This window comes from Bos taurus, chromosome 4 (genome assembly GCF_002263795.3).
Source record: "Bos taurus isolate L1 Dominette 01449 registration number 42190680 breed Hereford chromosome 4, ARS-UCD2.0, whole genome shotgun sequence".
Classification (NCBI taxonomy): Eukaryota; Metazoa; Chordata; class Mammalia; order Artiodactyla; family Bovidae; genus Bos; species Bos taurus.
Genome location: NC_037331.1, coordinates 50950001 through 50965146, shown reverse-complemented (window position 1 = coordinate 50965146; position 15146 = coordinate 50950001). Strand labels below are relative to the sequence as shown.

Here is a 15146-nt window from a genome sequence, read left to right as displayed (position 1 = left end):
CAGAAGATGAGATGGTTGGATAGCATCATTGACACCATGGACATGATTTTGAATAAACTCTGGGAGATAGTGAAGGACAGGGAAGCCTGGCATGCTGCAGTTCATGGGGTCCCAAAGAGGTCAGACACAACTGAGCAACTGAATAACAACAATAACACTTTATTCTAGAAAGGATTTAGATGATTTTCATATACATCACTAAATGTAATTTTTGAGCAATAAGAATTCCAAAGGGCTTTGTGTCATTTCATCAGTGCTGCTTCTCCACAGCTTTTGAAGTAAGGAGGTTCCAGTCACTCTAGGAGATACAGGGATGCAGCCTTAGGGATGCAGGCTACAGAGGCCAGTGAGCCAGAGTCGCTGAACTAGGTATTGGTTGTCCTTTTGACCATACAGATTAATCACCATAGTTTCACCAATCACATTGAACTTGTGGATCAATAAGTAGCTATCATGGTGTCTTAAACAACAAGATCTCATAGACTCTGTCTATATAGGGTAAATTAAAATTAAACAGAAAGGAAACTCTGAACCTGGGAATTCTTCTATTTTAGTTTCCCAGGCTAAACAGCCTTCCTTGAGTAACTTGTGTTGTGTCCTAACTCATGTTGTGTCCCTGAGTAACTCATGTGACCTCATGTTGTGTCCTTGGCTTTAATTATGAATTGGTATAAGAGTGAGTGAGTGACAGTTGCTCAGTCGTGTCCGACTCTTTGCGACTCCATGGACTGGAGCCCACCAGGCTCCTCTGTCCATGGAATTCTCCAGGCAAGAATACTGGAGTGGGTTGCCATTTCCTTCTCCAAATTGGTATAAGAAATGACCATCAAATAGATATTTTGGAAAAAATTATAGCTGAAAATAATGACCATGATGTCATTCAGTAATAATTCTGTGAACCTTTGAATAACAAACTTTTCCAAGACCGGGGTGGAGGGAGGATTTTTTTCCCCAGGTAAACTTGGATGTCGACTTCTGTCAAATATCAGACTATAAGAATAAATAACCTTTTAGACTTTGACAGACAATATATTCTGAATTGCTTTTTGTTCCCAGATACAATAACAAATTCCCACCTACTCTCTCTTCTATTTTTTTCTATTTCAAACATTCTCTTGATTTATAGATTTTAATTATAAACTATCATGGGGCAAATAGTTACAAATAAGTAAATAGCCTACTGTTCTACTTACTGTGCTCTATTGCCTTTCTAAATGGAACTCTTTTATGTAGTACATAGATTGGTATAGACTTCATCTGAAGAAAATTTTTCTTAGGGTTCAAATATACTAAACCACAGTTTTAATTCTGCAGAGAACATTTGGCTTTCAGGATATCATCAATAAAAATTTAATCTGGTGTTATAAATTCTCTTGTTTCTAAAAAGGTTTTAGCAGGAAAAATGTAAAAGCACCTAAAAAATAATTAAAAAAATAATGATTTTTTTTATAAAAATCAATTTTATAGAAAATCCCAGATCCATTGGCTTTCACATTCATGACAAAGTTATATTTTGAATATTATTCATAATTGTTCCAGTTCATTAGTGATATTAATAAGCTCCTGCTTTGTACAGATTGAGGATCCTTAAGGCTTCACTTTGGAGAAGGAAATAGCAAACTACTCCAGTATGCTTGCCTGGAGAATTCCATGGACAGAAGAGCCTGGCGAGCTACAGTCCACTGGGTCGCAGAGTCGGCCGTGACTGAGTGACACACACACAAGGCTTCCCCTAAAAGTACTAGGAAGCACTTCTAAGTTACAGAAGAGCCGTCAGGGTGCCAGACTCCAGCTGGATACAGTTGTTAAGAGTATACTACTAGTGATGAGCTGAAAATGAGAGGGACTGAAAAATTGAGCTTTCAGATGTCATTTCAGTGCAAAAGGAGTAAGAATGGTTCCACAATATAAAAATAGAGTTCTGCCTCTAAATCAAAATTAGCTTACAATTGGAAGGGTATCTCAATTTCCTGCTTTTATCTATTCTGCTGCTAAGGCACTTCAGTCCTGTCTGACTCTGTGCGACCCCATAGATGTCAGCCCACCAGGCTCCCCCATCCCTGGGATTCTCCAGGCAAGAACACTGGAGTGGGTTGCCATTTCCTTCTCCAGTGCATGAAAGTGAAAAAGTGAAAGTGAAGTCGCTCAGTCGTGTCCGACTCTTAGCGACCCCATGGACTGCAGCCTACCAGGCTCCTCCATCCATGGGATTTTCCAGGCAAGAGTACTGGAGTGGGGTGCCATTGCCTTCTCCGTTATCTATTCTGAATATAAGCAAATAACTTCAGAGGGAATGAGAGAACCCAAGAGTTCCTGGGAATTCTGAAAGCCTTCAGGCAATTCTGTTTTTTGTAGCAGTCTATTATGCAGTGCTGCACTGATTTCTGATTTATCACTAGTGATATGTAACAATAAACTGTAAAGTTTATGGACTCCTTTATGTCTATTGTATGCACCCCCTTCAATTAATTTCATCCAGCGACTCTCAGTGGGGGTAATTTTTCCCCCAAGAGAGTATTGGGCAATCTCTGGAGACACTTTTGGTTGTCATAACTTGGGGGAAGGGTAGATATTGTCATCTAAGGTGTAGAAGAAGCTAGAGATGCTGCTAACCCTCCTCCAATGGACAGGACAGTCCCCCACATCAAAGAGTTATTCAGTCCCAAATGTCAATAGTGCTGAGGTAGAAAGCACCATCACTGAAGACATTCAACAACCCTTGGAGGTGGGTATTATTAACCTCATTTTCAGTAAAGGGAACTGAGACACAGAAAGGTTAAGTAACTTACCCAAGGCCACACAGCTAAGAAAGCAGTGGTACCAAGATTGAAAAACTAGCTCTTTATTGCCTCAAAGTCCAAACTCTTTCCACTATATTCTGTTGCTCTCTTTTAAGGGAATTTTGACGACCATGTGTAGATTCTGAGTTTTGGAGGGTGGAGATCCTTTTTAATTCCATATCCCTGCCTTAGCATTGAGCACTTGCTTGCTGACAGATTAATGGCAATGATTCATCTCTTGGCCATCTTCAGATTTCCCCTTTAGAATGACATTTCAACTATTAGGTCAGTAACCCCTAGAGAAAATTGTTTGATGGTACACAGTATTACTAAATAAGAGATGAGTTGAAAGGAAAACAGAAGACACAATTCGTGTGTCCAAGGAGGTTGTGGGGAAGAAAGGTTATGTATGGATATAAACAGAAGTATTCGTGCATGTGCATTTATAAACATGATTTTCAGACCAAACAGAATGTTAGAAGTGGTAACAAATAAATGATAATCTGGCTTAGTCATGTACCAAGACACCTCTCTCTGAGTCTGAAACATCTTTGTGAGATTCAATGTGTGTTGGCATCACTTCCTGAGGGGCACAGGAAGAGCCTCAGCTGCTCTTACTCTTCTAGGTTAGATACGTTTATAAGCAGAGCCAGTCTATGCATGTGAAGCTGACAAGACTTTGCCCCTCTCTTGTTTTGCGACTTTGTCCTTACTCCTACTTTTCCAGGTCTTAGTGCCCTCACAGTCATGCTCTGCTTATCACTATTAAAGCCTGTTCTCAGGGAAGAATCTGAGGAACATACTCAAATGAAACTGAACATAATGAATAACCGTAGTGCACTTTCTCTCTGGTGATATCTAATGATGAAACTTCAGCCATCATGTGATGGCAGAGTGAATAATGTAGAATAGGAACATGAGATGAAGGGTATCTCGTGAACTTTCATATCTTGAGATCATTTAAGGAAGCACATGGCACACTGCTGAACATATAGTAGGTACTAAATAATTGACTTCCTTTCCTTCTCCTTCTTCTCTTCTTGCTTCTTTTTAATATACCTTGAAAATGATGCTGCACTATTATACCAATGTTCACAGCATTTTTCACAATAGCTAAGACCCATCCATCAGAAAATGAATGGATAAGCCAAATATATGTATAATGCCATATTCAGTTCAGTCACTCAGTCGTGTCCGACTCTTTGCGACCCCATGAATCGCAGCATGCCAGGCCTCCCTGTCCATCACCAACTCCCGGAGTTCACTCACTCATATCCATCGAGTCGGTGATGCCATCCAGCCATCTCATCCTCTGTCGTCCCCTTGTCCTCCTGCCCCCAATCCCTCCCAGCATCAGAGTCTTTTCCAATGAGTCAACTCTTCGCACGAGGTGGCCAAAGTACTGGAGTTTCAGCTTTAGCATCATGCCTTCCAAAGAACACCCAGGGCTGATCTCCTTTAGAATGAACTGGTTCAGCCTTAAAAAGGAAAGAAATCCTGGACCATGGTACAACATGGAAAAACCTTGAGGACATTATGCTAAGTGAAATAAGCCAGCCACAAAATTCCACTTATATGAAGTAATTAGAGTCAAAATCATAAAAATAAGAAAGTATACCAGTGGTTGCTGGGGGTGGGGGGAAGGGAGAATGGGAGTTATTGTGTAATGGGTATAGAGTTTCAGTTTCACAAGATAAAAATGTGATGGTGGTGGCTGTTGCACAACAATGTGAATGTGTGACCGAACTGTATGTACACTTAAGAATGGCTCAAGATAGCAAATTTTATGTTGTATGTATTTTACAATAAAGAAATCATACAAATGACCACCTAATCTTCTCTACCAAAGATCAGTTCTGCTTAAAATGTCAGGAAATTCTGTGGGGAAAGTATATGTAGTGGTTACATGCTTGGTCTCAGACAGTAGTCAGTTTAGGTTGAAATCTCAGTTTTCTCTGTTACTATTTACTGTGAAACTCGCTTGGGAAATTTTCTAAACTTTTTGTACCCCAGTTTCTTCACCTATAATACATAGATAATGACAAACGTAACATCTCATGAAGGTGTTATCAGGATTAAAAAAGGCAAAGCATTCTGTGTATTTAGCACGGCACCTTATGTATATGGTAAGTGCTTAACAAATGTAAGCTATTACAACATTAAATGCAATTTTGTGAGCTGATATTTGAGCAGCTTGGAGACAAGAGCTTCACTATTTCTTACTACCAATTCTTGACATCTCAAAGACACAATTAGGAATTCAGTCATGACCTTCAGCCATATTTGAACAATTCCCTGGTGCATAAATCTACATTCCCACATTAGGTATGTACCTGTATGCAAGCCTTAAAAGTCATGTCTCAGTTAGTTCATTTGTTCATGTAAGCTAACCATGCTAATGTTCTGAACAATGGTGATGTCTTAGTGATGCCAAGAACAAATTTGGGAGGTAAGCTTTTATGATAAATATCTAGGGTCTTCCAATGTACATGTGTGTACACATACTTAAAATGGAATATTATAGTCAGATGTCATTTATTAAAAGTGTGTTAACTCCAGTAGCTACTTGGTTTTCAGCTTTCTGCTTTCTTGTCTCATTCTTAAACAGGTCTAGCAATTATGACTGCATGAAACTAATGTGAGAGGAAAGACTGGTTACACCAGTGTACGTGATAGTATATAAATACATGAGGGATGATTCGATTAGCAGCAGTATTACCCACTGATAGGAGTGATGGTTTGAAATCAGACATGAGTTTAAATGTTAGCTCTACCATTACAGGCATTTACTTCTCTTTTCTGTTTCCTCTACTGAAAATTGGGGGGAATAACACCTATTTACATGGTTGTGGTAAGATTTCCACGAGATGATGTCTAGCAAACAGTAAGAAATCAAGAAAGAGTCACTAAGTTATTTATTCTTTCTAGAGGAATGAGATTGACAAATATTTGGGGTCTCTGAAGCATAATACTTGGTTAGCTTCTATGATCTTATTTGGAATTTAATTCTTAATCTTTTTATTGTCACTTGTTCTTTGAGAACAAAGAGGAACTGACTACCGCTTCATTTCAAAATGTGTGTATTACATTTGATGGGTTACATTAGCAGTTATAAAGCAAACAGTAGAGTGGGAGTTGGGGAAGTGGATGAAGTGAGTTCAATCACATACCTGGGAAAAGTCAATAATGAAGGCAGAGCCTGAATTTGTATGCCATACTGAAGAGAAGAAAACACAGGTGCAGGATATGAAGCAGGGATTATGAATTAGAAATTGCTTTCTCCTGGTGTTTATGCAGTTTGCCTATCTCTCTGGTGTTATTTTATCTACTGTTAAAGTTTAGGATAACAAAATTTATATGTTTATTAAACCACTTTAAGATTTAAAACATGGTGACATGGAAATGCAAAGGGGAGCTATAAAGACCGGATGAATCCATTTATTAATTGAAATACGTGTTCCTGTCTGTTATTAAGAAGTGCACGATTTCATTTGTACTGTATCTGGGTGACCACAAATCAGCGATAACCAATTCATAAGTAAATGTCCTTGCTTTAGGTGTAGAGGCATTAACTGTAATCAGACCAAAATTTTCACTTCCATTTGAATTTTTCAGTTTAAACTCGGTGTGCCCTTGGTTTTACACAACAGGATTCAGGAATTAAAGGTTTGGCTCTTTAAAAGCCATCAAACAGGCACACGGTCCACGAAGCAAAAACTCGGGGAAGTTCGTGCGCCCACACCTGGGAAAGCTGAGATGCCCTTCAAGAGTTGAAGATGGCGTTTCCATGAGTCAGGTCAGAGTTAACGCGCTACCTTCGCTTCAAAGACTGGATTCCTTTCAGTGTATTAGTCATGATGTTTTGCTGACCGAGAGTTGGAACTCTGTATGAGGGCGGGTGAGTTTACATTCTGTCCGCTCGTCATCCTCGTAGTTGCTAACACGCACAAAAGACTTCTTAAAAAACGCAAACTGGACTGAAAAAACTTAGGGCAGACAAGGAACAAATCCTGGGCGGGTAGTGGACAAAGCGGTAATTCTCACCTTACAGGAATTGCCTCCACCTGTAGTAAGTACGTCTCCTAAGGGACCACACTTGGCACTCACCTAAGTCTGAGACTAACAAGCTTGGTTCTTCCCTCTGACTCGCAAAGTAAGCGCTAAGGTGAACACAGCTGCCGCTGTTGCGGAACCCTCCGGCTCTCTGAGGCTGCCTTTTGATAACCGGAGGGACAGATTTTCATTCCCCTTTCAAAATGCACCTTGCAAACGCGACCCGAACGCGGCTAGGATCTCGGGAAAAGGGAGGAGGCAAATGGCTCGGGGGAGTTGGCCTCGGCGTGCCGCGGATCCCGCGGAGCCCGGCGCGCAGAAGGCTCCCCGGGGCACTGACTGCTGCTCCTGCCGGTGGCTCCTTCTGTCCTCGCGCGTCCGAGTCTGGACCTGGAGAGCGGCCGCGACGGTGTCCCCCACCTGCGGGCTGGGCTCGGCCGGATGGTAGGGACGCCGACCTGGAAGGAGCGCGCGCGCGAGGGAGGGAGGCAAGAAGCAAGGAGCGGTCGGGGTGGAGAAAGCCGCTAGAGCGGATTTGAGGCCCGGCCGGGCAGCGCCCAGCTTTTAACCTGGGCAGTGGAGGCGGGGGAAAGGAGCGAAAGGAAAGGGGAGGTGTGTGCGGTAGGGGTGGGTGGGGGGAGTTGGAAGCAAGTGACATCACAGCAGGTCAGAGAAAAAGGGGCGAGCGGCAGGCAGAGAAGAGTAGGGCTTTTGGCACTAGGAGCTCTTGCCCGGCCTGCCCCGGCAGGGACCTCGGTGCCCCCAGAGACCATGCAGAGGTCGCCTCTGGAAAAGGCCAGCGTCGTCTCCAAACTTTTTTTCAGGTGAGAGGGTGTCCAGTTGAGCTTTGGAATCACACGTGCCCAGGAAAGAGGAGGACGCGTGTATGGGTTGGGTTTTGGGGAAAGAGGATTAGTTTTTTTTTTTTTTAAAAGGTGCCGTATCATTCATTGTTATAGAGGATTTTGTGGAATAAGATAGAAAACATTAGGAAAAGATAATAAACTGAAGCTCATTGTTTGAATAGAGTCTTAGCTTAACACTGAAGTTTTAACTACTTGCAACTGAAAATCATCCTCTAAAGACCCAAATGTGCTGCTGTGCAATTGTTTTCTTGGATTTTTCTAGGAAATATGTGGATTATAAACTTGTTAGTAACAAATACTTAAATTTGGCCCCTATTTTCCCCCTCTTCATGCCTTGGAAACTTAGAAATCTTGGTTCACCTACAAGTGCCATGCCTGTGTGTGATAGGTGCTCAGTTGACTGAATTTTGAACGTTTTTAGAGGAGAAGTATGAAGTGGGTAGTATGTACTAAGTTTTTATTGTTATGATACTGAATATATCTAACAAGTATTTGCCACATTTCCATTATTCTTTATTTTACGAATGAGAGCAAATCCTTTGAAATACCTTAAAAAAAAAAAAAAGCCAATTCTACAAGCCATACATTTTAAAAGAGGGGTCAGAATTACCATGGAAATGTGAAACCTTGGGAATAGATAGTGAAGTTAAACCCACTGACATTTAATCAATTGTCCTCTTAGCGTACTTTGCCTGTGATGAGCCATAAAGCACAAGTTCATCTTGTGAACTTCATCTAATGAGAATTTAAAAGTTCAGAGTCTTAGGCAAAGTGTAATTAGATGTAGCATTTCATATTTGAAGTGTTCTTTGGATACTGTATCTACTTTATTCCTGTTATACTTGTATGAATGAATGAATAGGTATATTCATATCTCATGGGTTATTACTTAATTCATAAGTAGCCAATGAATCAGCATACTTAGGTATCAGAAAAGCAAAATACATAATAAGTATGCCCATATGTGTATGTGGGGAAGGAACTTGGCTTTCACATCTTTCTAATATTTTATTCTCTGAATGGGCAGCAAGTGCTGAACTCAGGTGCTAAGGAGAGGGCCTAGACCATTGAAGGAGAGCTCCTCCCTGTGGATGGGAGAGAAGGACTTTACCCTTTGGAACTGCCTTTGGGGTTTGTGTTTTCTGCGCCTTTTGTTATGTTATTACATCTATACAAGTGGGATTATCTCTTCTGTTTTCCTGTTATTTATGAAATCAGAATGTTAATTGGCATAAATTGTAGCTATTTTAGTAGAGCTCTTGGAAGAATTTAAAAGCCATTCTGTCTAAAAAATGCAGTTTAAAAAAATCAGTTTTCAGAAGACTGCATACCTCATGGCTATGTCTAAATTCTAAGGAACTTTAAATTAGCTCATTGTTGATTTAAGTTAGATCATTGTTGGTCTATCAAAGTATTTTCTGTTTTTAAAACAGATCACCCTATACAGTTTAGTTTTAAAAATGCTCTCAGGTGAATTTGTTAAAAGGTAAATATTATAAAGGCTACTAAATTTGTTAAGAGAATATTCAGTCCTGTTCTTCAAACTACTTTATAAGTTGCTCTAAGAATAGGTATATTTGAAAAAGTTTAGGTCCTACTATTTATAGGAACTGACAATCACCTAAAGCACCAGTGATTATAAACTTCCTTCTGGGTGGTTATTCTGGAAGGGTAAGAAACTTGTTTTCTGCATTGGATTATACAATACTGGAAGGCTTTGGATTCAATTTTTTTTTTCCATTCAGATCCCCAACCTGCTAGTTAGTAGTTCTGTGACCGGAGGCCAAGTCCCTTAACATCTCTGTTTTGTGTTACTTAACCTTGAAAACTTGGAGACGGATAGGACTGATGTTAAGTGTGTGAAAGTCCCTTAGTCCTGTCTGACTCTTTGCGACCCAATGAACTGTCGCCTGCCAGGCTCCTCTGTCCATAGAATTCTCCGGACAAGAATACTGGAGTGGGTAGCTGTTCCCTTCTCCAGGGGATCTTCCCAACCCAGGGATTGAACCCAGGTCTCCTGCATTGCAGGTGGATTGTTAACAATCTGAGTCACCAGGGAAGCTTAGTTTATTGAGAAAATGCATGTAGTTAGCCTAGTAAATGTTTACTGCTACTATTACTCTTATTTTTTTTTTCTTTTTTTTTTTTAATTTTATTTTTAAACTTTACATAATTGTATTAGTTTTGCCAAATATCAAAATGAATCCGCCACAGGTATACATGTGTTCCCCATTCCGAACCCTCCTCCCTCCTCCCTCCCCATTACTCTTATTAATTATGATATTTTTACATTCTTTACTGTGAACCTTGTTTATATAAATATTCAATTCATCTTTGTTGAAATAAGTTTATGACAATCCACCTGCATATGCAATGAATGGCCTAGATGAGAATTTAGGTAAAAATCTCATCTAACATGGCCTTACCAAGTACACAGGGAAAAAAGTCATATGCTTGTGTAATATGTTGTTATATGTCTTAGAATTTAACTTTTTGAGTATGATCCAGTCAGTTTCAGAGTCATAAAAGAGTACAGCTGTTATGGGCTGTGTTATAGATTATATCAAGTATCTCTTTTATTGTCTGGATTTTGTTACTGAAAAGACTAATAAAGTTTAGGAAAAATTTAAATACTTTTCTTAATTTTGCTTGAGTTTTACATCAAGTATGAAATTTGAAAGACACCCGAAGTGGCATAATGCATAAAATAATAATAATGTTATAGTGTCAGTATTATAAATATAATCCAAAAGATAATTCCACTGCAAAAATTCAAATTATTTGTATCTCAGAGACCAAGTTACATTAACATAAAGCTTTTATGAAATACAAAGGTTTTTTAAACTAGAGGTGATAATATTTGCATAGAATTTATAATTTATATACTAGTGCAATTGATTTACAAATGTTTTCCAAGAGAGATTATGTTTTTCATTTTTGAGCAATTTGTCAAGTTTACACTTTCTAGCAGTATGTTATTCTGTCCCTTCTCCTATGCCCTGATTTTCCCATATTCTCTTTAGATGTTATTGTGTATCAAGCTATGTGTCAGATGACACAATTTGAATTTTGATCGTGGTTTTTATACCAGAAGTCTAGATCTATACTTGAGGAATATACCTGCAGAATCCATGTATACAATGCCACAAATTTCTTACAAGACTGGATTTAGGGACCCCAATAAATTCCACAGATGAATCTCAAATAAGACCAAAAAGTAAACAATGTTAGACTCAAAAAAGTATAAAGATGTTTAATCGTAATTTGTTAAGAGTCAAGGGCTACTTAAGTTTAGGTATTATTCAAAAAGTGTATTGCAAACTTTAAAGACATTTCTTAATGAAGAGAAACATAAGTGCTTTGAGCAACAGAAGATGATTATAATAAATATTTAATCAAAGACCCATAAAGATAACAGTTTTGAAGAGGACCACACCTATTTGCTTATATGAGTTACAGTATATGTTGAAAAAAATCCATCACAACGACTTTATATTTACTTTCTGCAAGGCAAGAGGAAATCTGAAATTATGGCAGAGTCATCAGTATTTTTGCAGTTCATCAGGGGAATTTATAGAAATTTTGCCAAAGGAGACTAGTTGTCCACTCAAACAAGGGCCAGTTCTGTCCTGATCAATACACATATAGTATCTCAGGTTTGCCTCTCAAACAAGGCTTAGACTATCCAAATGTAAAGAAACAGCTGCATGAAACAGAAGGCCAATATGAGATGCACAATTCATATTGAGATGGACAGCTGCTAAGGGACACTTAATACCACAAGTTCATTTAGTCAATCAGTGGGCAAACACCATCCAGTGAAGACAGCCCAGGGTTCCTATACATTCTCTTGACTTTGTCTCTTGTAGGAATACCACTTTGGGGACAGGGACCCCTCCCTCTTGAACAGTGTTGCCTGAACACTGACAAATGCTGACTCCTTACACCAGTCCCTTAAAATTCCTTTCTATCCATCTGTGTTTTGCTAATCATGTTCTTATGATACAGATTTTTAACTTGGGATATGTGTCAATTTTGATTGATTCAACTCTCAAGAGTTCTTGAAGTACCTCTTTTGCATGATATTACTAAAATTATGTTTTATTATATAAAATGTATGTGTATATATGTGTATATATATATAATTTTCTTTTAGTTCGTTTTGCAAGTTTAAAAAATTCATCCTTGGTTATGAAGTGTATTCCAATAGTTTTTATATGTTAGTTCAAATTATTACTTAATTAACTCTGGGAAAACTCATAACACATAACATACAGTGTAATGTAATTTTCTATTCCTTGTTAAAGTGAGAAGTGGAATCAGTTTTCTTAACTGCTTCATCAATATTTTATGTTTGGTGTGACGGTCAAAATATCCTCTAGAGACAACTGATACACTGGGGAAATCATGGTTTTTCCCTTTTGTTTCATAGGAAGAAGTAGAACTTAGTGTGATAATATTCAATGCATAAATGTTAAAACTTGTTTAAAAGGCCCTTAAATGATCCTGACTATAAAATGTGTTGTTATTGTCAGTGTCACTTCACAGGAACCTGTAATTTCAGTGATAGAACTACAATATAAATATAGGATTGCAAAACCATCAGGGAAGGGTGTTAACCATTTAGCATGGAGCTGTGTGTTGTTTGGCAAAACTTTGAAAACACCTCTGACTCAGTAGCAATTTTGGCAATTTTGATTCCACTGATTCCAGACACATCTTTGTAGGGCTCTTCCCTGGAGCAAAATCCCTGCGATGCAATGAGACCAAGAAGGGAAAACAGATTATGATAGATGTCTGGTTGTTTGGGGACCCAGACTGAAGGCTTATTTTATATATATGTTAAGTGGGTTATCACGAAACAAAACATTACTATTTCAGGTGCTTCTCTTCAGCTCCTAAGATTTTACCTTGTGGCTGTTTGAAAGTAAAATTAGCCTTACAAAGCGGCTTTGCTATTGAGCCTGAGAGTTTAGGCTTCTTGTAGCAAGAAAACTGTAGAAATTCAATTAACTTGTTTGATGTAAAGAATGAATATATTCTTACAGGGTCCTGAACTATCTGTTTTCACTGCTGTATCCAAGTTACAAGATTTGTTTAGTTTGCTATTCTTTGTGCAGCTCTGTTAGCTTATTACTATCTTTTAACATCAATGACTGTTTCATATTGTAAAGTCCTGGATGTCAGGGCCTTCTATGACTTGTTTAGTAGAGTATTCAGAACATTTCAAGACTCCTGCATGTAGTGGTTCAGTAAATATTTGTGATGCTGATAATTCCATGGTGATCTGTGGAGACTTACAGATATTGTAGATTGCTTACATTCAACAGTTCCTGTAATGGAACATTATTCTGAAAAAGAGATGTCAAAGCAAAGCCAGCAGAACCCTGGACAGATTTTTTAAAATACTTATACTAGCTAATCTATGAAATATTTATTATCTCCCTTTGTAACTAAGCTTTTGCCTTGTGTGAAGACCTGCTTGCTAATACCTTGCTAATGGGATCAAGAAATAGATTTGAACATTTTTGCTAAGTCCTTGTGGTTAGGATTATTAGCCCTCAAACTGGACAACTGGGTTCCGTTATAATCAGAGAATTCTCCCTTAGGTTGCTTCAGAGGACTGAGTCAGAGCAATACTTTCTCTGTAGGTTATGATTCAGGTCAGCTTGGAGGGCGCCTTATTTCATGAATTCACCACCTTTTGTATTCTATGTGAGGCAGTATGAATGTTGAGATGGACAAGGAAGAAATTGGTGCTGTCTTGATGGAATGAGTTCTCTCAAAGCCAGATTTTCAATGGCTTATAGCAGCTGTCCCCTGGACGTTCAATCCAGTCTTAGACTGGTTAAGGAAGCCTTGCTGCAGGAGTGACTAAGTTGACACCTGAAGGAGATCATCCAGATAAAAAGGGTTGGGATGGGTCAGGAAAAATGTGAAAACTGAAGCAGCAGACTATGTGTAAGACTGACAGCAAGATTGAGCATGCACCTTCAAAGGAGTCAAAGAAGTTCCCTATAACAGGAGTCTAAGATGTGTGATAGAGGTTTGTGGGTTTTGGGTCTGAAACTGTGGCAAGGGCCAGATCCAAGGGGCTTGGTGAGCTTTGTCTGGGCATTATCATATTGGAAATGAAAAGCTGTGGATTTTAAGCAGGGAAGTGACATGTCCAGTTCAAATCTGTTGCAAGTTTGCAAAAGAAATCAATTGGGATAGAGGAAAAAGAGATGGATTTGAAAGACATTAGGAGATAAAATCAACAGGTTTGGCAATTGGTTAGATGTGGAAAGTGAAAGAGAAGAATCAAGGATACTGCCTAGATTTGCCGACTTGGGTAGCAGTGGGTGATGTTGCTGCTTACTGAGTGAGGAGATACAGTTGGAGGAGGTGACTCAGAGTGGAGGTGAAGGTCTATGCAGACTCTCAGCTTTCTCTTGAAGATAAAAATGGAAATGATGCATTTGGCTCAAGGCCAAGTAATGTGATTGTGTGAATACAGTGAAGTGATTTAGAGCTTTAGGTAAGAGATATTTGGATTTCTGAGATGATAGTAAGCACTGTAAATACTTCCTTCACATTGTTCGGTGAAGCCCAGGGTGGTACCTAGGGAAGAATTGAAAGTGCCCACTTTTTAGGCTTCATTGTGATATGGAGTCACCTGAGAGTGTGTCAGAAACAAGCAACTGTATACTAGGGACAGCACCGGTTAAATTCTACCTAGAATTCTCCCACTACCTTACCTTACAAATCCACCCACTCATATATGAAGTGCCCTTACCTCACCCTAACCGCATACCTTTAAATAGTAGTTTTTACACAGCTGATTTCTGTGATCATAGACATTTAAGGAGGTATAAAAATCTGGGGCTTCAGGTATTGTCTGAAGTGATTGAGTAAATAAGAGCACGCCTACTATCATGAACTCGTTTTTTTGGTGTGTTAAAGAAAAACAGTTTTCTGGAATATAATCTGAAAAAAATATATAACTAAAGAAGGTAATACACTGATCATTACCCCAAAAAAGTATTTCAAAATTAAAGAAATATATAATGTAGAATGTGAAAGCCCATGGGTAACACTGTGGCTCTGATATATATTTTAAAGTCTAGTTTGAGGCATAATAACACTATTAAATTTTATTAACCTAAAAAAAAGATTCTCATACAATTATGTACCATTGTTTTATGTTAAAACTTTGAGCTGTTAAAGCACATAGCTTGCTTTCTTAGTGTTGTCTACAGAGGTACAGCAGCCTTCTACCTAACTTCACACCCAGCCCCAACACCTAGTGAAATTTTTAACTGAAGTTGATAACTTCAAAAGGGATCTAAGAGTTTTTCATCTATTACGAGTCAGACCATTCTGTGAAAATTAGGCTTAATAAGTAGCAAAATCCTAGAGGTCCTGACAGCTGGGTTTCCAGAAGATTCAAGGCCAGACACTGAAG

The 15146-nt window shown here is 38.8% G+C and overlaps 1 protein-coding gene across 1 annotated transcript in view; it reads left to right on the top strand.

The window, feature by feature from the left end:
- Positions 1 to 7554: 7554 nt before the first annotated feature.
- The window catches only part of CFTR (CF transmembrane conductance regulator), a gene marked incomplete at its 5' end in the record, with an annotated part of 213804 nt that continues 206212 nt past the window's right edge, over positions 7555 to 15146 (top strand). The window contains 1 exon segment of the mRNA NM_174018.2: positions 7555 to 7657. Coding sequence (NP_776443.1) covers positions 7605 to 7657 — 53 coding nt within the window.